Source organism: Peromyscus californicus, unplaced genomic scaffold (assembly GCF_007827085.1).
Source record: "Peromyscus californicus insignis strain IS unplaced genomic scaffold, ASM782708v3 Scaffold_20__1_contigs__length_68692818, whole genome shotgun sequence".
In the NCBI taxonomy this organism is placed as follows: Eukaryota; Metazoa; Chordata; class Mammalia; order Rodentia; family Cricetidae; genus Peromyscus; species Peromyscus californicus.
In genome coordinates this window covers 48,406,984-48,433,609 of record NW_026294503.1, presented here as the reverse complement: position 1 = coordinate 48,433,609, position 26,626 = coordinate 48,406,984, and the positions used below count along the sequence as shown (strand labels likewise).

Genomic DNA, 26,626 nt, shown 5'->3' with positions numbered 1-26,626 from the left:
AAGTTCAAGAGCTCAGAGCCTCAAAGTTGCTCCTTCCCAAGCTCTTCACCTTGTCCATGGAAGAACAAATCAATATCCCCCTTCATTTGCTTCTGAGTCCCAACCTATCTAGTGTTAAAGCTTGTTATTATTACTATCGGCAATATAGTTGTTATTATTTATTTGTTTGTTTGTTTGTTTTGAGACAGGGTCTCGTGTAGACCAGGTCGGCCTCAAATTCTCTTTGTAGCCCAGGATGATCTTGAACTTTTGATCCTTCTGCTTCTACCTCCTGAGTGCTGGAATTACAAGATTAAGTGTACCTCCACACCCAGTTTTATGTGATGCTGGGGAATCAAATCTAGGGCTTGGTATAGGCTAGGCAAGCACTCTGTCAACTGAACTACACCTCCAGCTCCATAAAAGAATCTTAATAAATGCTGTGTGGTTAAAATAAAGAGGTACCAAGGTGGGTACAAGGACCAAACAATCCCAGATGCCTCTGCTGTGAGATGTCCCCAAACCCTCACTATCTGATGGTTCTCCAGGAGGCTGAGGTACTGGATGGGTGGATCCCAAGTGGATTTGACCCAGAGGCCCAGAGAAGTAGCTTGGGGCTGACTCTGAACTCTTCCAAAGGAGAATTGCAATGGAGCCAAACAAAGGCCTTGACCTTAATCTTAGCATCCCCACCCAAACCAGAGGATGCTTCTAGAACAACCTTCTATCCTGTCACTCTCCTGCCCAAACCTTTGCCGGGCTCCCACCGACATGGAATAATGCCAGAGCAGCCCTGCTTGGAGTCTGAGCTCTGTCCCTGGACCTTTGGGTTCTGAGATTCTCTGCTCCCTGGGGCTTCGCATCTGCTCCTCCGCTCCAAATGCTCAGCCCTGAAGCCTCCAGTTGAGTTCCTGATCACCTTACAGGGTACCACTTGCTCTTCTTCCTCAAGCATGCACCTCCCTGCCCTGCAGGCCCCCCTCCTTCTCCCTGCACAGTACCAGCTTCATATCCAGCCCCACCCTTCAGGATGATACTCTCTTCTTAACTCTTATGACCCACAAGACCCTGCATTCCTGCAAGGCAGAAGCTAAGCCCAGAACAGGGTCTGGCATGCACTGGGTGCTTGGTTGAATGTTGAATGACTGAATGAATGTCACTCTAACAGAGCATCAGTGGATTGATGACAGTTACTACCTACCTGATGATTCTGTGGAGTCCGTGAGCTGGGACCAGAATCCCAGAGAGGAAACAAAAGCCCAGTGAGTGAATGGGTGAGAAGACACAGCCCATAATGTCACTGTCCTTGAGATTCAAGTGAGATGGTCCCTGTTGGCAAGTTCTCCTGGTCAGGTTGTGGTGGATGTCGTATCTGAGGCTGATCCCTGGGACCAGAGTGTGGAAGGAGAGAGCCAACTCTTACAAGCTGTCTTCTATCTACACACACATGTGAGCACACACACACACACACATACACACACACAAACACAAATACCCAGCAAAACCTCATCATCACTTTTAACTTCTCTAAGGTACTTGGAGAAATCATGGAATTTGGGGTCTGGGTAAATAAAATATGAACAAAAAAAAGTAAGAACATTCTTAAAAAGACTCCAGCTGTCCATGACAGTTATTCCTTGCTAGCCGCAAAGAGAACAGGGCACCTTCAGGAGCTGTAGGGTGGATGACTGGGCCTCTGAGGGCCTCAGCCACATCTACAGATGGACAGGACATTACCTGCCTGGTGGGGTGTTTGTGGGTTTACATGGAAAGTGTTTGCTGTCTGATGGTGGCATTTTATGGACAGGTCTCCCACTCTGAGCACTGGCTGAGCAGGCTGGTCTTGGCTACAAGTGACAGAAACAAAACGTAGCTTCTTTAAGAGCAGAAGAAATGATATGACCAAGACTCTAATATTTCCCCCCCTCCCTCTGTCCTGCATCTCCCTCTCCTTTCTCCCTCTCACCCTGACTCCCCATTTCCCTCCCATATCATCTTCTACTTCTCACTGCCTGGGGATCCCTCCTCTCTGAGATGGGCAGCTCCTGTCCACTCAGGAAAGAAGCCCTGCCTATAAGTCCACTTACAGAGTCTGACGGTATAAGTTAGTCAGATGTCTTTGACTAGACTAACTGCTTGCCCAGTGGCCCAGCCACTCACTTGTTGACCTGGGAGGCTTGGGGTGAAGGCCTGAAAGGAACCTTAGGTGACAATGTGTCTGACACCCTGAAGGTGTCAGGCTGTGCCTCTCCAAGTACATAGCACCTGGCCCAGGCCATGCAGGGCGCAGTGAGGACCAGTGTGGGGCCTGGGCTCAGGGGACAGGGCTGGGGACAGGGAACAGCATAGTGAGGGAGGGGGAGGGATTGAGCTGTGGCTCAGAAAAGGGGCAGCATGGCATGGAGAAACATGAATTGAGAACAATGAGGCCCAGGGCTATCTCAGGGAGTCAGGGATGCTTATGTCTGGCCTTGGAAACTAGTGTCACCCCCAGAAAGCCAATGACGAGAAGAGGGAGCGGGGAGGCCACGGGTGCAGCCTTGCCTGGTACGCGTGGGTTTGAGTGTGTGGCGGCAAGGCTCTGAGGAAGTACTGGTGGTCCCTGAGTGGAGTCTGCTGTTCTGAGATGGCCATGGGTGGGCATGCCCAAGGAAAAGTAAATTGAGTGAGACTGGGTCTCAGTTTCCCCAGTTGTCAGATGAGCCCAAGCTGGGCTGTCTCCAGATTGTATTTGCAACTTTCCTGTCCTCACGTCTGTCCATGCATGAACCTGCAGCCACAAGTCAGGTTCATGAGTGCCCCACACAGGCACTGTGCCCCCCGCCCCCACCCCATAAAGTGACATGATGGTCCCCTGATGCACTTAGGCATCTCTATCCGGTATCATCCTATCTCCTCTGCCCACTGAGAGTGTCAGGGATGGTTCCAAATATTCCAACGGTTTGGGGAAAGAAAGTGGCAGAGAGTAAAACCGGGTAAAACCCAAGTCAGGCAGGTAGGTTGTATGTACACTGCTATGATTTAGGCACCTTCTAGAAATCACTCTTCTCAATATTGGAACAAAACCAGAAAACTCCAAAGCCTTACAGTGAATAGTGTCCACGGCTGAAATTGTGCCCCTCTGCCCTTTGATCTCTGTGTTTTATGAGCAGGCTGTACAGACCCAGGTTCAAACCCCACCTCTGACATTTGCTAGCTCTGTGATCCTGGACAGGCAACCTCAGATCCATTTTCTCAAGTGTCCAGTGGGGAGGGCAGCAATTTCTGTGTCACAGGAGTAGATGACAGGAGTCACTAATGTACCACACCAATACCCAGGGATGCCCAACAGATGTGAGGGGGAAGACGGCACTGGACCACAACTCCAGGCCATTTCAGAGTCCAGCTCACAGGCTCCTGGAGACCGAGACCCCCTCTGACAACCCAGCCCAGCCCAAGAAAGGACCTGTGTGGCCCAGGATCGCACAGGGAACTGCAGAAAGGCCAGCATAGAAGAACAAAGGGGCACACACGGGAGGAAGTGGTCGTTTTCTTTTTATTCTTTCTTTTCTTTTCCTTTTTTTGTTTTAAGAAAAAAGGGCAAAAGCCCCGAAACTCATCCACATGGAGATATGACATCTGTATGATGACATTTTAAAGTTGCAGAGAACATTTTATCCCAAAGCACTTTCACAACTAGCCCAGAGAACCCTTCCTGATTAAAAAAAAGTCCCAAAGGAAGATGTTTATAACAGTGGCTATTGCTACTGTTCGAACCAGCAGGAGTAACTATAATGACCCTAACAAGAGCACAAAGACCTCCATATGCCGTGATTCTGAGCACTCCGGGTTCAGTGTCTCGGTCACCCCTCCCCAGAAGATGCCAGCATCACTCTTCCATTACCGAGAAGGAGGCTGGGGTTCAAAAAGGTCTCGTGTCATGCCTGCCTGGCTTTATCCTCCCACCAACTCTAAGAGGCCATTCAGGCTAAGGAACCCAAGCTGAAGGGATGTCAGTGACGGGGACACCATATAGGACTGGTCAGTGCTGACGTTGTGATCTGAGCCCAGGCCAGGACTTTCCTGTCATGGAGGGGTGAGGTGGGATCACAGAGGATGTACCTAGAAGGCAGAGGGGAACTGGGTAATTCCTTCTCTCCTCCTTATCGGCAAACACCTTAGTGAACCGTCACCAGGGGGAGCCAAAGGGCCCCAAGTCTCAGGTCGTCTGCTCGGGGCACTCAAGATTTGGGGTTCTGCTGACCAGCCTGGCTTCCCCACAGGGCACAGAAAGTGGTGTTGTTCCGGGGAGAGACAACAGCTGGATTCATTCTTAAGGACTTGGCACAGCCAAGTCACCTAAACAGAGCAATGGAAGTTCACAGCTGTTTGTACTGTTTCTGTGATCATTTGTTCATTCACTCGTTCACTCACTCGCTCACCATTCATTCATTCATGCATGCATTCATGCATTCATTCACGCATTCATTCATTCATTCATGCTTGGATTCACTTGATGATATTAGATTCAACTCCCTTTGGGAACTGTATTCACAGACAAGGGTTTCAGGATCCCATTTTGGGTGGAGACAGAGAGGAAACTGGGGGTGAGAGTGGGGAGTGTTCATTTTCTGAGCCCGAAGGAGGTCTAGCATGGAGCTTATGGGGCAGGGACTGGAGTGTGCGTAGGAGGGGTTGAAGGCTGTCCTGGCAGAGTGGCATTGGGCTCAGGGTGTAAGCTGTCTGCCAGCCTTACCTTACTTGTGGTTGGTCTAGATAGGGCCTCAGTGGAGGGCACAGGTCACTGGTTGACATTCAGAGCACACACGGGTAGCTTGGGCATGAAGTAGCCCAGTCTGCTCCCCAAACCAGTGGCCTCTGCGTTCTCAGCTCAGTATGGAGAGGTGCCGAGACACCCTTTGCCGGAGTCCTGATGTTAGGATGCCGACCCCATCTACCCAACCCACCCCAGTACAGTCACACCAGCCTCCATCATGTCTTGCTTCTGCTCTGGGAAGCGAGCTTCTTTCTTTGCCCCGTAAGCCATCTCCTTGGTCAGGAAATTAGACACAGCTTCTTCCTCTTCCCTCCTCCACTGTCCCTTGGCTCTGCCTCACATGCATGGGCTCCTAGAGGGAGTCACTTTTCTTTCCACACTTGAGGGACCTTCAAGGTTACTGAGGCGGCACACTGCAGATAAAATTTTCATATTATTGAAAGAGTCCCTACAAACTGTAGGGAATCCCAAACCATCCCTAGTCTCCATTCTCGCCTTAATATTGAAAGATAGAACCAGAAAGATCTTATGGCTGCTATTGTGTTTGGGGACACCTGAGTGGGGATGGGAGCCCCTGAGGAAGACACATGGGAAAACATGGTGCTAAGAAGTCAGAGCCCCCTTGAAAACATTTCTCAGAAATAGATTGGTTGCCCTGATGTCTCATGAACGGGGACGGTGAGGGAGAGAGAATCTCAAAGCCGTACAGCTGAAAGAATAGGCATGGTAGCAAGGTCCCCCAAACTAAACTACACGACCAGGAACAACCAGGGAAAGAAAATGCATGCAGGGGTAGGGTAGGAGACCGGACACAATAGAAGCCAGGGCCCCACTTCCTCCCTGATCCTTTCTGCACAATGTGGGCATGGATCCCTTGCCTCAGCCTCCAGCCCGGTGCCACAAGCCCACGGGAAATCTGGCTGGCAGCAGGAGATGAGAGACATGGATTTAGCCTTCTGGGGCCTTGGAGGTGGCTGCAGACTGTGTGTTGGGGGCAGGGAGCCCGCATGAAGGGGAACCGCTGGGTGCAACACAGCGCAGGCAGAGTGGACAAAAAGAAAAGTCTGGAGAGCAGGAGAAAACAGGAGCTCTTATTGGTGGTTGTCAAGGAGATGGGCCTTGGGGTTTGCTGAACTTCTTCAGCGTCCTGCCTCCCGAGCAGAGAGCGGCCATTGAGTGCTCGCCAGGCCTCAAGGCCGAGGGGTCAGGTGTAGACCCCGAGCCGGGGGAGACTCTGGACCAGGGTGACCGCGACGCTAGGGACACCCGCCTCCCCCCCCGCCCCTGCTCCCCGCAGGGCCTGTCACCCGAGAACCTGGGCTTGGCGGAGCAGCAAGCATCTCGGGACAGAGAGGCTGCTCAACCGGGCCGGATCGCGCGTCCACTCCACCGGAACAGGGTTCCAGGGGCAATGCCTGGCTGTCCAAGACAAGCACTTCTAAAACCATTGTCCTCGGGACAGTACTGAAAAGTTCCTTGGATTTTTGTACATAAATTCTGAAACTATCTTCGAGAGTTTTCCATGCCTGCTAGTGTGCGGCTGCCCAGGCAGCACTTGGCACCCATTAGGGGCTCAATAAATGCCTGTGGATCGGCGGCGTGCACCGAGCATCGCCGTCACCAGCCCTGAGTGCCTCTGGGCCTCTCTCCACCTCTATTTCCCTGATTGTGTCGTGTGCGGGGCTGAGGGGTGCCGCGACCGGGGGAACAGCCACCTCGTTCCTTGGGGACCCAGGACATAGAGCGGGGCCCGCAAAGGGCGGTTTGGGGACCAGTCCCGGCCCGGGTGACATCCTGCACCGCGACTCCAGCTCGCCGGGGCTCCCACCCCCCACCTGCCGCCCGCCCCGGGAGAGGGGGCGGGCCCAGACTCCCGCAAGCCACGCCACTCAACGCCCACTGGACGGCCTCCCGCGGAGCTCCGCCTCCCGCGGCCACGGGCCAATGAGCGCGCGGCTGTCAGCTCGTCCTGCGCGCCGGCTGGGTGGCTCCGGAGCCGGAGCGGTAGCGGAGCTTGCTGCAGACAGGAGCGCTCGCTGAGCGGCCGCTCGGTGCGTCCCGTGCCCCGCACGCCCGCACCCGGCGCGGCCCGCCTCGAGCATGGGCGCGGCGGCCGTGCGCTGGCACTTGTGCGTGCTGCTCGCTCTGGGAGCGCGCGGGCGGATGGTGGGGGGCAGCGGGCTCCCAGGTAAGCGCGAGGACCCGGGTGACTGAGGCGCGCGGGGACCTAGGGGCTGCCACCCCGCGCCGTCGGAGGCTGCCCCGCGCCGGGTCCTGCCTCCTTGCAAAGTAACTTCTAGGAGCGCCCGGGGCCGGCGGGGGCGGGGTGGGCTGAGGCCCCGGGGAGGGGAAGCGGGAGGCTGAAGGAAGAAAGGAAGAGCAAGGGCCGCCTGCGGGGCCCGGCATGCGTACGGAGACCGGCGGGGACCCCCCCGAGCCGAGAGCAGCGCTCCCCCAGGGCCGAGGGTTCGGCAGCTGCCACATAGGAGATACCCAGAGGTGGCCAGAAAGGACGCTCTAAGACTGGAGGGGAGGTAGAGAGATGGAGGGACAGACGGACAGGAGCCGAGGAGCAGAGGGAACAGACAAAAGGGCCCAGGAAGAAGCCCTGAGAAAGACAGCCGCGGGAGGGAAGAGGGGAGAGGAGGTAAGGGAGGGGAGCGAGGAGGCAGTGGACAGCGGGAAGGAGGAAGGCAGATCAAAGGACGGAGAGGAGGAGACAGATGGACACCAGAAACGGGAGGACTCGGAGGGGCGGCGCCGAGGGAGGGGACCGAGGAAAGAGGAAGGATGGAGATGTCTGGGAAGAGATGGACAGATGGACTGTCAGAGCGGAGGGGGAGAAGAGTCGGACAGACATAGGGAAGGAGGTGGATGAGGAACACGAATCACAGAAGAAACCAGGACTGCGTGTGGAAGACATCAGAGAGAGGGGCCAATAGGCACCAGGGGAAGTCAGCAGGTCAGGGCAGAAGGAGCTGCTAAGTGGGGGTGTCCCTCCCTGATCTGAGTTTCCTGGTAGGGGCTCCGGGGCAGAGCTGCACACACAGGCTCTCTTCACATCTCCAGTGTTCTCCTCCTTGTTCTCCTTGGAAAGGGTGGGGGGAGGGTCCTGCCTTGTTCTCCCTCCAGCTGGGTCTCCCGAGGTCTGTTTGTTCCTGAGAGTCCCACAGCAGGTCCAATGCCAGGGAGTTTATGCTAGTCCATGCTACTTCACCATAAGCGCAGAGTTTTCTTCCATGCCCCATTCCAGAAACTGTTGGGGTTACTAGACATGTCTGTGGGCATTTTTCCCCCTGCCAGGTTTTGGGGTCCTTCACCTTTGTAGGACTATCCTGTGTGTCTCTCCCTTCCTCTCTGCCCTTCCTGGTGTCTGTCTGCCTCTGCCTTCTCTCCTTTTCCCTCTGTGCAAGCCGGATAACTGTAGAACTCCAGGAGCTGAGCTCACAGTAAGAAAACCAGGGTTGAAGTGAGCAGCCTGCGTTTGAGTGCCGTGCAGAGATTTGAGCACTGTGCAGAGGTCTGCAGCCTGGCTCAGCCAGGCTCCCCTGCTCCCAGGCCAAGTTTATAATTCGAAAGACAGACAGCCCCACTCACCCCTTCCAAACTTCTATGTTTCCATCCCACCTGCCTAGGTGGGAGATAGAAGGGATCTCAAACTCCCAGGGAGCTTTCTGCCCCTCACTCTCATGCCCCGACCCATGGGAAGTAGGAAGATGTCTCTTAAAGACACCCTATGTGGTCTGACTCTCTCTAGAGTCCTGCCCTTGAAGCACTGGTCCCTCTGTGGCCAGCTCCTCAGAAAGCTCCTCCCCCACAAGCTCCCCACTGGCCCTAGGAAGCATTCTCTGGTTTATTATGCTGCCTGCCTCTGGGCTCTTACCTACTGCCTTTGGGCATCTGTAGAGGTGGACCGCACATTTGAGCACACTGGCTGGCCTTGGGAGGGATGCTACGTATGTGTACATGTGAGTCCCTGTATTTTGCATGTGCAAATGTGTTCAGGGAAGAGTCTGCTGTGCTTCTTTTCAATGTCTCTCTCCCCTCTGGTGAGCTGGAACCTTGGAGTCTAGGGTGAGGAAGAGAAGTCTGGGTATGGGTGGGGCACAGAGCTAGAGCACAATGTCCAGCCAGGGAGTGAGTTCAAAGTGGACATTCTTGGGCACCATGAAGTCTAGGGTGAGGCCAGATGGATGAAGAGATGGGGACATTTGGAGCCTCCCAGGGGGACTGTCCTCAGGGCAGCTGCTGAAAGTCCCTTGTCTGCTCACCTGAGTCCTTCTGCCTGTCCATCTGTGTGGTGGTCACAGCCAGCTGGAAGGAGACTGATGCTCAGACAAGCTTGTGTGTGATGGGGTCTAGTCCTGGAGCATGTATCACTGGTCTCAGATTCCCCGTCTAAACCTAAAGTTCTGGCTGTTCCCTGAGTAAACTCAGAGCAAATGAGGGAACAGGGAGAGGGAGAGAGAGATCAGGCATGTGTACAAAAGGCCTTGTTCATCGTGTAACCATGACCGCCGCTTTCTGTATTTATGTACTGGGGACAGGAGGCGGGGTGCACTGGAGCCCTCTGAGCCTGGATGGTGCTGGGGTCTAGAAGCTGGGCTATGAGAATTGGCTTTCTGAGGCAGGGGCCTCGGTTAGCAGGGCGAAAGGCAGATCTATGGACTCTGCTCTGGTTTGGGTCCTGGGAGATAATCCTTCCCACAGTTCCACTGCCTTGGGGCTCGATGGGATCTCACATCCAGGTCACCTGCGACCCCCATGGATGGCCACTGCTCAATATTTGCATGCCATTCTGCCTTAGCTTCCTCATCTGCAACCCAGAGGGACTGGATTTAAGTTCTTCCGAGGACTCTTTTGAAATGAGGAGTGTGGAGGGTTGGAGTGATGCCTTTGGGGAAACTAAGATCCACAGAGGGGTTTTTCTTTCTGGTGTCCCTGGCCTTCAGTTTCTCCATATCTTGAGTGAGGGTAATGGCCATACCTAATGGGATTGTTAAGAAAATCAAGACCAGATGTGTGGTGAGATGTGCCTGGCACAGAGAAACTGCCTCAAGGATGCTACCAATTGCTCCTTGTCACGCCAGATTGCTACGTGACTGTTAATGTCAGTTACCCCGGTGTTCAGTGGGAGGATGGGGGCATGAACTTCCAGCGCGGTCTCAGGTGTCTTCCTAGCACGTTTCACCTGCAGTTTCCCCTCCCCCACAGGAGCCGTGGACGTGGATGAGTGCTCAGAGGGCACAGATGACTGTCACATAGATGCCATCTGCCAGAACACACCCAAGTCTTACAAATGTCTCTGCAAGCCCGGCTACAAGGGGGAAGGGAGGCAGTGTGAAGGTGAGTTCCCTCAGTCCTCCCCACCACACAGGGGCCAGAGGGAGGTGGCCGAGGCCCGCCCGCCCTGTGGTATACAAAGGTGATGTCCCTGCATCCCAACACTGTGGACATAGACAGCTTGGGTTCTTTCAGTCTTATGCTTCTCAGAGGCCTGTGGGCTTCCAGGAGATATAGCCGGTCATCTGGAAGGTGAAAGATGGAAATGTAGGGTGCCTGGCTTTCACCTAAGTTTTAGCGCTTTTATTTCTTGAAGAAATCAAGGTTGAATGACTATTTGTGTGTCTGGCCCTGAATACATACGGGAGCCAGTAAAGGCCCCGAGTGACTTCTCTTCTGTATCCTTAACTTCAGACTCCAGGCCATCCTGTGTAGCCTGTAGCTTCCACAGAGGGCCCTGCCTCTGAGTGCACCAGGCTGTAAGAGTGACTCAGTTGGCTCTCCTCTTTCTAGCCCCAGATCTTAGACAGAGCCTGTGCTTCAAGCCATCCATCCGTCTGTCCAACCTCTCCTCACTGCACCTGGGGTTCTGGGTTGATGGTTCAGAAGTAGGAACCCATTCCCCAGGGCAGGCAGGGTGGTGCATGCCTGAAATCCCAGCACTCAAGAGTTCAAGGTAAGCCAGGTGTGGTGGCGCACGCCTTTAATCCCAGCACTCCGGAGGCAGAGACAAACGGATCTCTGAGTTTGAGGCCAGCCTGGGCTACAGAGTGAGTTCCAGGACAGCCAAGGCTACACAGAGAAACCCTGTCTCAAAATAAATAGATAGATAGATAGATAGATAGATAGATAGATAGATAGATAGATAGATAGACAGATAGACAGACTATAAAGAGTTCAAGGCAAGTGAATCTATAGGCTGAGGCCATCTTGGTCTACACAGTGGGTTTGAGACTAGCCTAGGCTAGATCATTAGATCTCAAAAAAAGAAAGAAAAGAAACTGCCTCCCTCGCAGAGCAAAATGAAGCCTCTGTGATACTGGGAGCTAGGAGTTGGAGCCAGGTGGAAGATCATCCCATAAAGATCTCATGGTCATTTTGACCCCATTCGAGTTGGGCAAAGCTTGGGTATTGGGGTCTAAAAGTTATTCTCCGTGAACCATGCCCCTCCCCAACCCAGACCTCCCCATCCGTCCTCAATGGACAGAGGAATGTCAGCTGAGGCAGGTGTTGACAGCAGGGGCCACGCAGACAGGACTAAAACCCAGAGTTTCTGGTCCTTTGTCTTGGCCCTACCACCAGCTCAGTTTTCAGTGTGGGATAGCATTGGGAAAGCATTCCGTGTCAACAGGATTGAAGTTCTGCCCTTTCTGACCAGGCTCTGCAGAGTCGGGGCTTCCAGTTGCCCAGCACCCCCAGGAATAGTGACATCACTGGCCCATTGCTTTTACTCAGCTCCTCCAGCCTGAACAGGTGGCATCTCCTTGGGTCCTGCTTAGTGTCAGCACCTTGTTGGCTGGCTTGGGCCTCCAGGAGCTGCAGGGGAAGCTAGTGTGAACCACAGACCTCTGGCAAGTGGCCAGGCAGCAGGCAGGGAGAGCAGGTCATGTGCAAAAAGTTTGGTGGGATGGTCTGGCCTGGCTGCTGGCAGGATCTGGAGGGTATGTAACTCAGTGGTCCAGGTGGTAGAGTGAGGGCATGTGTGTAATTTCTGACCCGCTCCTTGTCCTTGAGACCCAGTGTTCTAGCAAGGGAGGGCTGTGATTGGCACAACCCTTCTGCTGACTGAAGCCACTGAGCTGGCCTGTCCTTCTCACAGCTCAGCTCCTGCCTTCCTCTGCTCTCAGGGTCTCACCATCTTCTGCCTGGTTCCTCTGAAGCCCTTCAGAGCTCAGCGGAAACTCCCCATCCTGATGGAGTCCCAGGCTGAGACCTTGAACTCCTGACCCTCCTACCTCTATCTCTGGGATCACAGATGATTACAGGTGTGCATCACCACAGCTGGTTGATAGAGTGTTTAGGGATCAAACCCAGGGTTCCCTATAGCTAGGTAATCACGCTACAACTGAGCTATGTCCCAGCCCAAGAGTCAGACTCACGTTCCCAACCCGCTTAGCCACCCGGCTCTGTGGACCCTTTTGCCCACATCTGCTCCAGAAGGAAGTTTGAGTGCCCTGTGGGAATACACACGCACCCATCTGCATTAAGCACCCATTATGCTCCCAGAAGCCCCTCGGGTGCCCTTCACTGTTACTGTCCTGACTCTGGGTTCTAATTTCATGTCTTGCTCCCCAACCTTGTTTGCTGTTGGCTGGGTGTCAGGGCCTTCGCTCTCAAGCCATATGCCTCCTGCTGGGCCCCCAGGAACTCAGGAGCACCTCCGTTACAAAGTCTATCATTCTGCTCCCAACTCCTGGGGCAGAGCTCGATGCTAGCCCTCGTTTGAGTCCAGTCCCCAACCAAGACTGGAGTTCCAATGAGCAATCTGTGAGACCCCAGTGAGTGGGAAGTGGGGAGCGTGGGAGTGGCTAGGACGATCCTTGCTGTGGTGGTGCCATTTGACCCTGTGTCACGGCAAAAGAAAGCAGGGGATAGCCTGACCTCTGCAAGGAGCCTTGCTTGCCTATCAGCCTGCCTCTGACAGGAGTAGAGTGATGATTTGCCCTCAGCAAATCTCTTTGGACCCAAACTATTTCCCACTCACCCTGAAGACCAGGCGGACGCAGTGCGGTGTGTGAAGCGCACCTGCCTTGGGACCTAGTGCCCAGTGTTCAACATGCAGATGAGTGTGTTAATCACCACGCTGTGCTTCAGAGTAGCTGCAAGCTCCAGGGGGTTGTGAATGGTGAAGACCTTTCAGAGTCCCTCAGTGCCACATACCTTGGAGGTGACACTCATGATACTTACCGTGTGTCCCTGCCTTTCAGTTGGTGGTGCCCTCGGGGCTAAAGTTGTTTATCAGTGGCAATCTTAAATCAGAGTGCATGCTGGCTGGCCTGGGTTCCGAGGGCCTGGGTGGAGCCATCCTGCTTGCCTTAGGTGTCTTATTCCTGGAGACTCACACACAGGCATTGGTTGGTGTCAGCACAGCCTGCTGGAACATTAACACACAGGATCTTCTAAGATGGCTACCCCCAGAAGACTGCACACACATCTGGAGGGACTAACAGGCCACATTCAGGGTAGCCTGAGGGAGAGACCACCCAGATGTTTATTTCCTGGTTTAGATGGTCCAGGGGCCATCTGAGAGAGAAGGGCCTTGCCAGGATTGGGATGAGAGCCCAGATGTGGTGGGCCCATTGCTGTGGGTCTGCTGTGGTCACTGCTGTCTGTCACATTCTGAATGGTCCCTATTCAGCTGAGCAGTCATTAAAGAATAGATATTGAGGCTGAGCAGTGGTGGCACTCGCCTTTAATTCCAGCACTGGGGAGGCAAAGCCAGGCGGATCTCTGTGAGTTTGAGGCCAGCCTGGGCTACAGAGCGAGATCCAGGACAGGCACCAAAACTACAAAGAGAAACCCTGTCTCGGAAAAAAAAAAAATAGATGTTGAGCCAGATTGCTGGGATTCACATCCCGCCTGTGTGTCTGGTCAAGTCACTCAACCTGCGTGTACAGTGAGCATCATTCTAGCAGGCGCTTTGTAGAAGGCAAGGGTTAAGTGCATTGAAGTATTTAAAGCATGAAAGCATAGCCTGGCATGTCGAGTGTAATACACAAGCATTGGTGGCTGTTGTTGTGGTAATGGTGGCGTGGCTAGGCAGGTGATGATGAGGTGGTGGGTTTTGTTTGTTTTGTTTTATTTTGTTTTCCAGTTTTTCGTTTTTCAAGACAGGGTTTCTCTGTGACAGTTTTGGTGCCTGTCCTGGATCTCAATCTGTAGACCAGGCTGGCCTCGAACTCACAAAGATCCACCTGGCTCTGCCTCCCGAGTGCTGGGATTAAAGGCGTGCGCCACCACCGCCCGGCAAGGTGGTGTTTTTTTGTTTTGTTTTTTTTATCTTTTTTTTTTTTTTGCAATGCTGAGAACCAAACCCAGGGTTTTGTGGAAGCCACATGACAAACGCTGTACTATGAGCTACACCCTCTGCCGTGGGCGATGCTGTGGCTCATAGTGATATTGATGATGAAGGTGATATTGATAATGGTGGATATGGTGGTACTGATTTAGAGGAGTGGATATGGTGATAGTGATGGATGTGACGTTGGTAAGAGTGGTGGTGACGGTGAAGGTGAGGGTGAGGATGACATTAATGACGTTAGTGATTGTGATATTGATGGTGGCGATCATGGTGATGGGATGAGGGTGATGATGATGACGGTGATAGTGATTACGATACTGATGGCGACGGTGGATGAGGATGACGATGAGGCAGTGTCCATTTTTGTTTAATTATCATCTCATCCTGCTGATGCGTTCATACTGGCAGAGGACTTGCTGTGGGCTGACAGGGTGACTCTGAGGTAAGGGACTTGCCGAGGACAAATGGGGCTGCTTCCGGCTGCCGAAAAGGTTCTGGTGAGGCAGAAGGGTTTTCTCTGTGACTTGTGATCTGATGGAAGTGAGCTTGTGGGTGTAGAAAGTTGGAAAAGGCATCATAGGACCCCCAGGTGGCCCCTGAGCTTGACAGGTGACTGCTCCTGGTGACCTTTTCTAGACCCACTCACGCCTCCATTTTAAGGCCTGCCATACTGCAGTGTATGTTCCTGGGCTCCTCCTGGACCTGCCTCAAGGCCTGCGGCTGTCACCTTTTAGATTTCCATCCCAGGAACCTGGCTGTGGAGGAAGGGTGCCCCCAGGGCCACCTCCTTCCAGAAACTTTCCCTGGTTCCCAAACAGCTGAGTTCCCACCCGCTGTTGTCCCTCCTCAGAGCCTGTCTCTCTAGGTTGTGATGTCCCACACCAGTCCCCTGATGCTGGCCCAGAGCTGTTGTCAGAAGGCAGTTAGCAGCCCTGGGAACCTCAGGGAAGGCCTCCCTGAGCTTCACAGGCTCTGAAGACTTGCAAATGAGGAGACTGAGGCCTCTGACTGGTGTGGACCAGTGACAGAGTTCATCTGGGGAAACTGGGTCCAGAGAGGTCCCTCTTCAGACAGGTTGATCCAGCTGAGGAGCAGCAGCGGCTGAGTCCAGCCATCAGCCACAGGGTCTCCACACTGAAGGCTGTGGGGAGAGGGTTCTCTGGCTGTGCATTGATGGCCGAGGTTATAGCATCCTTTTCTCTACAGCTGTTCCCTGGAGACAGGCGTATGACAGGTTCACTAGAATCACATCATCCATGGGATAGATAGGAGGCCCCCACCTTGGGCTCACCCCAGGTCTCTGTCCAAACACTTTGAGCTTCTGGTTTTTTTGTTGTTGTTGTTTTGTTTTGTTTTCTTGGGTTTTTTTTTTTTTTTTTTTTTTTTTTTTTTTTTGAGACAGGGTTTCTCTGTGTAGCTTTGCGCCTCTCCTGGAACTCACTTGGTAGCCCAGGCTGGCCTCGAACTCACAGAGATCCACCTGCCTCTGCCTCCCGAGTGCTGGGATTAAAGGCGTGCGCCACCACCGCCCGGCTTGTTTTGTTTTTTTAATCTTCCCCTCCTTAATCTCCCCCCAGCTGCCTTTTTTTTTTTTTTTTTCCTTCCTCAAACTATAGCTCCTTTCTACCCTGGGACCTTTGTACACTATCTCTCAATGCCTCCTCCCTTATCCAAGCAGGTCCATCTGCATCTTATGGGGCCCTTCGGACACAGACCTTTTGGAGGCCGTGGGGGCCAGCCCTGCACCAGCGAGCCCCCTGTTCTGAATTAACCAGGCCTGTTGGAGCTCATTCTGCCAGAACAACACACTGGGGCCAGGAGGGGGCAACTCATCCCCTTTAAATGCTTCAACTCATTTACCCTTAATCGCCTTGTTTTCATAGACATTTGCGAAGGAAAAGGACCAAATTATAGCTTGAATTGGGTCTTACTAATCTTAATTAAAAGCTCTCGTTTATAATCAGGACCAGGCCTGAAACGAGGAGCAAACCACCCTCAAATGGCTTGTTTAAATAACCGAGACCTCCCCCCCACCCCCCTGCTAATGGCTGTTTGGTCTGAACCCATGGCGCACACCCCCCTTCTACGTGTGCTTAATTCTTAGACCATTCATTCAAGCGGTTTATTCCTCTCGCAAGTTTCAACTCAGGCCCTTTTCAAGATGCTGTAATTAAAGCTCTTGGGGGAAATGAGATTTTGTTTTGGCCACAGTATATTAAATATATTACTATTTTCCTTTTGGTGTGTGTGTGTGTGAAAAGAAAAAAATGACAACCATCAGAGATGGCAAAATTAGCATGTATGTAATGAATGTAAATAATCACTTCCTGGATTTTATATCCCTGGGGTGTGCTTGTCAATCACTAAAGTTAGGGAGATTACAGAGCATGTCATTAAAGGGTTTTAACCAAACTCTTAATAACACACCCAATGATTCATTTAGTTTACCATTAAGGAAAAAAAAAAATCTAAAACCAATTGGCCTTTGTAGCAAATAATGGCGAAGGTCTTATTAAGTCATTTCCATCGTGATTATAGCATACTTTATTGAAACTCTGGGTAGATTTTTTTTGCTTGGGGCAGGGGAGGCTAGGAAAGACTTGGGGTGGGGGGTTGAGCAAGGGAGAATTCTCCTCCCCTTAAGTCTGAAAACATGCAATTATGCATGCTAATGTGTGTGCTGCCCGAGATGAAAGCTAGGGGATCCAGCCGGCCAGCGGGGGCAGGAGGATTCTGGATGAGACTTCAAGCTCCCAGTTACTTATTCCCAGGTAGCAATTAAGTGGTGGTCTCATTTTGTTCCTGTTTCTGTGACAAAATACCCTGATGAAAAGTAACATGGGGAGGAAAGGGTGGATTTGAGCTTACAGTTCCGGGGCACAGTCCATCATTGTGGGGAAGTCAAGGCAGAGACTCAGTTAGTCAAGCCACGTCCGTCCACACTCAAGAACAGAGAGACAGACGCACCCCTGCTGGCTGCTTGCTTGGGAATGAGCCAACCCTCTCTACTCTTACACAGTTCAGGGCCCCAAACCAGGGAATGGTGCTACCCACAATGCACTGGGCCTTCCCCCATCAGTTAACATTTAGAACAAATCTCCACAGACATGCCAAAGGTCACCTTGATTTAGACAATCCCTCACTGAGACTCTCTTCCAGGTGATTCTAGGTTGTGGCAAGACAACAGTTAAAATTAGCCAGCAGGGGCTGGAAAGATAGCTCAGCCTTTAAGAACGCTTGTTGCTCTGGTAGAGGACCCAGGTTCAATTCCCAGCATCCACACGGTGACTCACAATCTTCTGTAATTCCAGTTCCAGGGGATCCAACGCCCTCTTCTGACCTCTGTGGGCAGCAGTCACACATGTGATATACATACATACATGCAAGCAAAACACTCAGGCACATACATTAAATCTTAAAAAACAAACAAACAAAAAACCTAGCCAGCACAGGCAGGCTTGCTCGTGACTGGTCCCAGTCGATGGCAGTTTAAGTCACTTGGAGAATTGTTGGTGCCCATGACCATCTGAGCAGGGACGATGAAAACCTTGTACACTTGGTTTCGTATTGGAGACAAGTTCACCTCAAATGTAGGATCTGGCCCCCGGGGTGCCTAGAGTGTTAGCTGAGGGTCTTCTCACCGTCAGGCTTTGTGCTGGGCCCAGGTATGTTTCCTGGCCACGACCTCACTGACAGACAGGAAGCTGGAAAAAGACCAAATGAGTTAGAAAGCAGCAGATAAATAGGGGCAGGACTCTGTGGAGGTGGAGAAGACAAAGTGGATATCTACCCCTGCCTGGAGAGGAAGAAAGGGGCCTCGGGGTGTGTGTGTGTGTGTGTGTGTGTGTGTGTGTGTGTGTGAGAAAGGGGCTGGGGGTGGAGAGTGTTCTTGGAGGAGGGGTCATCCAAGCCATGCTAGGAGCGTGGAGCAGAAGGAGGTGTCTCAGGTTGCCTTCAGCTCTGGGGCCAGTGGATAGAAGAAAGCTCAGAGGAGATTCACTGATGCCTGAAATTCTGCAAGTGATGGGTTTTCCTCAGTCTGCCTCCCTTGACAACGGGAGCAGCAACACCTGCCTAGGAGCATCCAGTGAGTAGAAGTTGTAGGAGGGAGCCGGTCTCCCTCTAGGGCAGCAGTTCTCAACCTGTGGGTCTCGACCCCTTGGGGGGGGTCCCATATCAGATAGCCCACACATCAGATGTTTACATTATGATTCATAACAGTAGCACATTACCGTTATGAAGTAGCAGCGAAATAATTTTATGATGTGGGAGGGGGGGGGATCACCACCACATAAGGAACTGTATTAAAGGGTCACTGCACCAGGAAGGTTGAGAACCCACTGCTCTAAGGTGTGTTGAAGGCAGCCTCAGAGGCTTTGTGTTTGGGTTCTTCCCTTTAAAACTTTTTCCACCTGGCTTCCCACCCCCTGGGTCTCCTGTCCCCCCCAGGCGGCAGCCCTTCTCAGCTCTGCCTCCAGGCCCTCTCCCCTCGGCGGCTTCTTATTACAGTGGCCGTATTTGTGTTTCCATCAGAGGAATGCTAACCAGAAAAAACCATTATTTCTAAGAAAATAAACTGTGGGCTTGTTGGCCTTTGAGAGCTACTGAAATGGATATGGGCCTTCCCCAAAGGCCTTGAGACAAAGAGGACCGGGGGCTTGTGTATACGGGCAAGGTCAGGGGGTCCCAGAGGTTGTCCTGGCTGGGTCCTCCAGATGGATCCAGGCTGCAGCCCTGGGAGAAATAGGGCTGTGGCAGCTGTGGTTACCTGAGGCTTCAGGCCTGGGCTCCTAACAGCTGCCAGGGTGGCTTTCCCCATCCTTCCAGCGCCTCCAAGATGCACCCTTCTCTCAGAGGACCCAGGCCTTCTTCCCAGGTCTCCCTTCCTTGGGAAGGGGTGTAGAGCTGTGAATGGACCCGTCGAGACCAGGGTTTCCAGTCTTGCGGGTCTCTCAGGCCCTAGCATACTGACTGCCAAGTTCAGAGAGGGCCAGCGGGTCCCACAGGCCCCTTGGACTCCACTATGAGAAGCTCCTCCTTCAGGGAACTCCCCACCCGAGAAGTCACAAATGCTGTTGGACCTTCTCATTGCCGGTCCCACTGGCAGACCTGGACCTCACTGGGGTCCTGTTGCTTTCTCCCTGAAGCCAGGCTGGCAGCTCCCTGTGGCCAGGGTCCAGGCTGAGGGTAAGCATAGTCACTGTGTCCAGATCCCCAGTGGATACCATGGCCATGAAGCTCTGGTCCGCTGAGACATGGGGCTGCCCTTGGATGGCTTCATCCCGATTAAGGGCACCTCCCAAGCTAGCCTGCTTGTGTTGGGGTTATGGCTTTGCAGCAAACTTGCCCTGTGAGTAGGGAAGTGGAAATGGTCTTTCCTACCTGGGCCACACTGAAGATTTACCCAGTTGCCATGAGGGGGTCTCCTCTGTTACTGCTATTATTTGGGGTGGGCAGGCTTCCAGGGATCTGGAAGAAAGAAAGCCCATCCACACAGGTCTGCTCAACTCAGCCCCAGTCGGCCGCCTGTCTGCAGAGGCTGCAGCAGGGACAGAAGGCTGAGCTGGGAGGCCTGGGCCTAAGCTGCCATCAGCTCTGGCTTGCTGATGCGCTCGGTGTCCACAACTCCCTCTGGACCCTCAGTTACACCTCTGTGCAAACCACAGAACGTGGACCAGCTCCCTGACCTGGAGCTGGGACTTCAATGCTAGCACCTGTGTGGCTTCTGATGCTATGGGGGCTGGGTTTGGAGCCCCTGGAGAGTCCTACGTTTCAGAGTCTGCAGCCCTGCATCCCCACCCCCAACCCCGGTCTTGCCAAAGAAAGGAGAGAACGGTTGATAACTACTGGGATCCAGTTTGTAAGAGGCAAGAGAGAGCACAGGACTGGCTGAGCCCCCAGGCCCTCTTCACTGCCACCCCCAGACACTTCCAGGGCTCAGTTTCCAGCAACTGGTGTTTCATGAGGTCTTGAGGCCAGAACTTGGAGAAGAGCCCCAAGGGAGGGTTTAGGGTATTGTCGAGGGAGAATTGCTGTAATTTGCCCATCCTCTTCCCAGTGGCTTGGTAGAGACACCCCTCTGATCTTGGAAGAATACACCCCACCATGAACCCAGGCTGAGCAGGTGGCATGGAGGCTGGTTCAGCCAGAGGTAGTGGTGCACACCTGAAATGCCAGTACCTGGGAGGTGGAGGAAGAGGAAAGCTGGAGGCCAGCCTGGGCTACATAGTAGAAACCTGTCTAAAAATACACAGTACACACCAAGCGACCACCCTCGTGGTCCTCCTGCATCCAGGCAGAAGCCAGAAGGCCGGCTCACTCAGTGGATAAGTGCAGCCAGAACACGGGCTTCTCTTCCATTAAAAAATGAGTATTATCGCCCGGTTCTATGATGCGCGTGGGACTCATGCCACAGCGTGCCGTGGAGGACGGAGACACAGTGGAGTCTGCTCTCTCCTCTCGGTTTTCTGTGGGTTCTGGGAAATTGTGAGCTAACTATCTCACCAGCCCTTTCTCTTTGTTTTCAAAACCGCTTTGTGGAGAGAGTTTGCAGACCGCAGAGTTGAGCCATGTCAAGTCTACAAGCCAATGCCTTTTAGTGAACCCACAGTTGCTCGTCGTCACAATCGGTCTAGAAACTCCATATTTCTTAGCCACTACCCGCAACCCCGGGTTTGCGGCCCCTGAAATCACTGGACATGACTGGTATACATTCTGTCTCTAGGCTGGCCTGTTCAGGAGATGCTTTGCGGATAGGATCACATAGTATGTGACTTTTTGTGACGAACAGTGTTTTTGTTTTTGTTTTGGAAGTCAGGCAGCCTGGTTCAGTTCCTGGTTCTCTTGGCTTTGGTAGTCTTCGTTTTCCTTGACCAAAAGTTAAGATGTTGGCACCCATCTCTTGGAGCTGTGCTATGTGCAGGGCCCATGTACTGGCCCTGCGCTGTTCCACGCATCGAAAGGGCCAGTCAGTGGAAGTGACAGCCGGGTTGCTTGTTCATTCGCTCAGCATTCAGCCAATGTTCATGGCATACACTCTGCCAGCTTCTGAGGCTCCGACTGAACAAGATACAAGTCCCCATGGACTGGCGGCTTCCATTCTCACAGTAACGTTGGTGTCGATAGGTAGGGGAGCTGGGGCCCAGTGTAGGAGGAGGGGGCAAGGTAGAGGGGCAGGCTAAGCCTCAGAGGCGGCAAAAATCCCAAGCCAGGGTGATTAGGAGCCTGGGCTGGGGAAGGTGCTCCAGGCAGAGAGCTGCAGAAGAATACTTAATGATGGCCAGAAGCCACATGGGGCACTGGAAGAGGTCACAAAGTAGCCGTAACCCCATGGTTATCTCAGATCTCAGAGTGGGGTAGGGAGACCTTCACTCCCTCTGGCTGAGCCGTGGACATTGTACACAGTTAGGAATGAGAAAGTGTATAGATGGGTGTTGGTTTTGCGTGACCTTTGACCTCTCCTGTAATTAACTGCTGGGCCCACTTCTGGCATTGTCCCTGCAGAAGAGAAACCTGATCGATGGATGCCAGGGGTCCTCAGAGAGCTGGTCTCATTACTCAGTCATTACAGACCTGGAGCTTAACCCCGCACCGCCGGAGACAGGGGGACTTAATCCTTCCTGCCAGGCAGAAACTACCTTCCCGAGAGCGTAATTAGCCAACAAACTGGATTAAGATTTATTCATCAATAAGGACTCAACTTCCTAAGCCATACATCTCTCCTAGAATGGACGTCTATCTAAAGAGTGCTTGGTTTTCCTAAAGCCACAGACAAAGGAGAGACAGGCTAGCTCCCAGTTGGGGACAGTCGCTTTGTTAGAACATTGGGGCTTCCCTTCCGGGAGGAATGTCCAGAAAAATGCCAATCAGGGGTGGGGGAGTGAGACCTTATCATTAATGGCCTCTGGGAGTGAAAGTGTGGTTGCTTTCAAAGTCCTCCTTTTAAGGTTTTTCATCAGCCTTGATTTAAAACGAAAAAAAAATTTTTGTCCTGAAACAATATTAAAATAAGAAGGCACTCAGATTCATTGGGAAAGAATCTTCAAGAACCTGGACACCACCGAATAAATATATATTTTATAAGGCAGTGAGAATCAATTTTGAATTAAATGGAGAAAAAAAATCCATCCCCTTTGGGGTCCACCGCAGTGCTGCATGCACAAGACCATGGCTGTGGGATGATGTTTGTGCTGACATTTTAATGTAGGAAAAGCAGGACCATGTGATCTTCGAAAACTCCCATAATGCACAGGCCCTGTGTTGTTGCTCTGTTGGATGTTGAAAACTATCTTCTACTAGGAATTAAGTTTTCATTAAAAGGGGTGAGATGGCTCACAGAGTGAGGGTGACTGCTGTCAAGTCTGATGAGCTGAGTTCAATTCCTGAGACCGACATGATGGAAGGAAAACACAAACTTCTCAAGTTGTCCTCTGACTTACACACACACACACACACACACACACGCACACACACACACAAAATAAATGTAATTAAAAATTATTACACACAAAAAATAAAGAGATAAATGTAATAAAAATTTAATCATTAAATTTTTTAATTAAAAAAAATCTAAGGGTTGGGGATTTAGCTCAGTGGTAGAGCGCTTGCCTAGCAAGCGCAACGCCCTGGGTTCTATCCTCAGCTCCAGAAAAAAAAAATCGAAGCCGAAGGAAGAGCAGAGATGAACAGTGAGCTGATGAACATATACATGTACCTACAGGGGCACACACATACACACCCTAGAAAGACACCAGCCATGGGGTTAGGATCCACCCAAACCCAGCGTGATCACTTCTAAACTTGAAAACATATGCAAAAAAAAAAAAAACCCACAAAAAAAAAACAAAAACAAAAACAAAAACTTTTTAAACCAGGTCACAGCCTCAGGCATCGAGTGTTAAGACCTAGACAGATCTTCAACCCACAGCAGTCTTTTGAAAAAAACCATCCTAGCCAGGCAGTGGTGGCCCACACCTTTAATCCCAGCACTCGGGAGGCAGAAGCAGGAGGATCTCTGTGAGTTCGAGGCCAGCCTGGTCTACAGAGCGAGTGCCAGGACTACATGGTGAGAACCTGTCTGGAAAGAGAGAGAGAAATGGAGGGAGAGAGGGAGAGGAAGGAAGAAAAGAAGAGGAAAAGCACCCTGAGTCCCTCTGTCCCTCCTTTCCTTTGCCTCTGTGGATCCACCTGCCTGTCCTTCCTCTGGCTCCAGCAGTTTTTTGTTTTGTTTTGTTTTGTTTTGTTTTGGAACAAGCTGTACTGGCTGGTTTTGTGTGTCAACTTGACACAAGCTAGAGTCATCAGAGAGGAAGGAGCCTCATCTGAGGAAATGTCTCCACAAAATCCAGCTGTAAGGCATCTTCTCAATCAGTGATCAATGGGAGAGGGCCCAGCCCATGGTGGATAGTACCACTCTGGGCTGGTGGTCCTGGGTTTTATAAGAAAGCAGGCTGAGCAAGCCAGGGGGAGCAAGCCAGTAAGCAGCACCCCTCCATATCTTCTGCATCAGCTCCTGCCTCCAGGTTCTTGCCCTGTTTGAGTTCCTGTCCTGCCTTCCTTCAATATGAATAGCAATATGGAAGTGTAAGCCAAATAAACCCTTTCCTCCCCAAGCTGCTTTTTGGTCATGGTGTTTTGTCACAGTGATAGAAACCCTAAGACACAGATCTTACTATTTTGGCCTTGCTGGCCTAGAACTATCTCTGTAGACCAGGCTGGCCTTGAACACACAGAGATCCGCCTGGCTCTGCTTCCCGAGTGCTGGGGTTAAAGGCGTATGCCACCACCGCCCAGCTCTCTATAAGCTCTTAAACCCGGGGCTGGTGGCTCCTGGGTGTGGTTTGTACTGAGTCCACCTGCTTATGCAGGGATCTTTCTTGGTTGCTTCATGCTTCTCTCACAAGGAGGAGGCTGATAATGGTTTTGTTTTGAAGCAAAGTCTTGCTGTGTAGCCCAGAGTGGTTTCATGATCCTCCTGCTTCAGACTCTGGAATGGTGGGATTACATGCTACTTTACCCGACTTCATGAAATGATCATAAAAAAATAAAATCTCAAGGTACCATTAAGAAGTCAGAGGTTTGTATTGTGAGCCAATGTCCTTCCTTCTGGGTACTGGAGATCGTGCAGGCCACCGCAGGAGCCTGCAGGAGCATGCCAGGCCTGGAAGAGGAGGGATCATTCTCAAAGATGCTCAAGAGTGGGAGGGGCCCAGGGACGAGGGCAGCAAAGCTCCTTCACTCTTCAGCCCATTGGCATCTGTTATGACCGTCTCTATGGAGAGTCAATGGGAGGAAGTTTCTAGACATCATTTCAGTGACTGCTCAACAATCATTTTATTACATCTTGTGATATGTGTGATATGATAAGTGTGATGCTTAAACTATTTACCATCCCAGTAGTAAAAATGTTCCTCTTAATCACGAGACACAGACAACAGGCAGAGATTGAAATTAGGCCGAACCAATTGAGTCAATTATCCCCAATCAGGAGAAGGGGTGCCCCCTGTTTGGAGACCTATGGATGCTCAGATCTCACCACCACTGAACAGCTGGTTTAGTTGTCAGTTATAGACATGTTGGCCCTCTAATAGGTTGTGTTTCTCTCTCTGATGGCACCTAGGCAGCTCAGCTGTGTTTGTGGGCTCCCCTTTTGCATTTGTGCTGGGATTGCCAACTGTATCACTGACCGGTGTTGCCAACCCATCTCATTTGTTTCTGTCTGTCTTGAACCTGTATTTCTGAAAATCATATTGCATTTGTTTTTAAGCTGCTTGAAGGAAATGAGTGAATGAGTGAAGAGAAGTTTGGATAGATAGATGCTCATACGTTGGACATGGAGGAATGGGTAGGTGGGGTGTGCATGTGCATTTGGAGGGTGAGTGTTTGCATCGATGAATCCATGGATGGGTGGTTAAGCATTTGGATGGACATATGAGGGAATAGATGTGTGGATGCATGGTCTTTTAATTAAAGGGAGGACTATGGATGGCCAAATATGTTGATGGATGGGTGGATGAAAGGATGAATATTTGAATAGGGGTGCATACTTGTCTGGATAAATGGATAGGTACATAGGTGACTGGTGAATGGAAAGATGATCAACCAAGTTATATATTAAGTATGTTTTAGCATAAATGGATAAATGGGAGAAGGGCTGGGTGGGAATTTGAGTAGTTATGCCATAGAGTGTATAGACAGATTGATAGCAAGAAGAGGTGGGTTTTGGTTGAATGGATATATGGCTGACTGGCTAGTGGCTGAGCAGATGGAAAGGCATGCACACGTGTATGGATGCAGGATGGACAGGTGGAAGGGCAGAGGAGTGAACAGCACTTGGATGGCTAGGTAACACTTTCCCAGGACACAGTAGAAATATGCTAAGGATGAAATGCTTGTCTGGACCATTTTCCCCAATGGTTGGCCTGTGCTAGACAGCGTGACTTAGGAGAAAGGATGTGAGCTTTGTAGACTGAGTTCTGACCCTTGTCCTGTCACCTGCTGTGTCACTTTGAGCAGCTCTCCAGCCTCTGCACTTCAGTTGGATCAGCCGTAAAAAGCAGCTTTCCAAGCCGGGCAGTGGTGGCGCACGCCTTTAACCCCAGCACTCAGGAGGCAGAGGCAGAGGCAGGCGGATCTCTGTGGGTTCAAGGCCAGCCTGGTCTACAGAGTGAGATCCAAGACAGGCTCCAAAACAACACAGAGAAACCCTGTCTTGAAAAACCAAAAACAAAAGCAAAACCAACCAACCAAACAAACAAAAAGCAGCTTTCCAGAGGGCTGCAATGAGGACTGGAAGGGCCTGTGCTTCAAACACAACACAAAAGCCTTTCCCCTGTCTGGTCCACTCCAAGTCTCGTACCCACGGTGGGACCAACAGCAGTTGCAAGTGACACAGGCTGCTGGGATCAGGCCAGACTCCAGCTTGATGGAGGGAAGCAAAGAGGGAGGGAAGTGCTTGGAGGATGCTGGGTCATTCGGTGAGAGGTGATGCTTATGCCAGCAGGCAGTGGAAGGAAGCCTGTTACCATGGTAAAGATGTAGAAAAAGCACACTTAGGTGTACCAGCCTTTCTTTTCTTTTGGACCACCAACCAGCTCCCAAATCATGACATGGAGACTTATTAGTTTTAAATGCTCAGCCTAGCTTAGGCTTGTTTCTGGCTAGCTCTTTTAAGTGCCTTTGGTGTCAGGACTTTTTACCTTCCTTTCTTTCTGTATATCTTTTTTTTTTTTTTTTTTTTTTTTTTGGTTTTTGGTTTTTTCGAGACAGGGTTTCTCTGTGTAGCTTTGCGCCTTTCCTGGAACTCACTTGGTATCCCAGGCTGGCCTCGAACTCACAGAGATCCTCCTGGCTCTGCCTCCCGAGTGCTGGGATTAAAGGCGTGCGCCACCACCGCCCGGCCTCTTTCTGTATATCTTATTCTCACTGCTTCTGTGTCTGGCTGGTGACTGCCTGGCTTCTTACCCCATTCATTCTCTCCTCTCCTCCTCCTTCTCTCGTTCTTCCTGAGCCTAGATTTCTCCTCCTACTTATTCTCTGCCTGCCAGCCCCACCTATCCTCTCTCTGACTAGCTATTGGCTGTTCCGCT

At 51.7% G+C, this 26,626-nt stretch overlaps 1 protein-coding gene across 2 annotated transcripts in view; it reads left to right on the top strand.

Annotated features, from left to right (window-relative positions):
• The first annotated feature begins 6,736 nt into the window (after nt 1-6,736).
• The window catches only part of Scube1 (signal peptide, CUB domain and EGF like domain containing 1), a 130,798-nt gene continuing 110,908 nt past the window's right edge, over nt 6,737-26,626 (top strand). For both annotated transcript variants that reach the window (XM_052748495.1, XM_052748494.1), the window contains exons 1-2: nt 6,737-6,923; nt 9,950-10,081. In XM_052748495.1, coding sequence (XP_052604455.1) covers nt 6,836-6,923; nt 9,950-10,081 — 220 coding nt within the window. In that variant the 5' untranslated portion in view covers nt 6,737-6,835. The remainder of the gene's footprint in view (nt 6,924-9,949; nt 10,082-26,626) is intronic.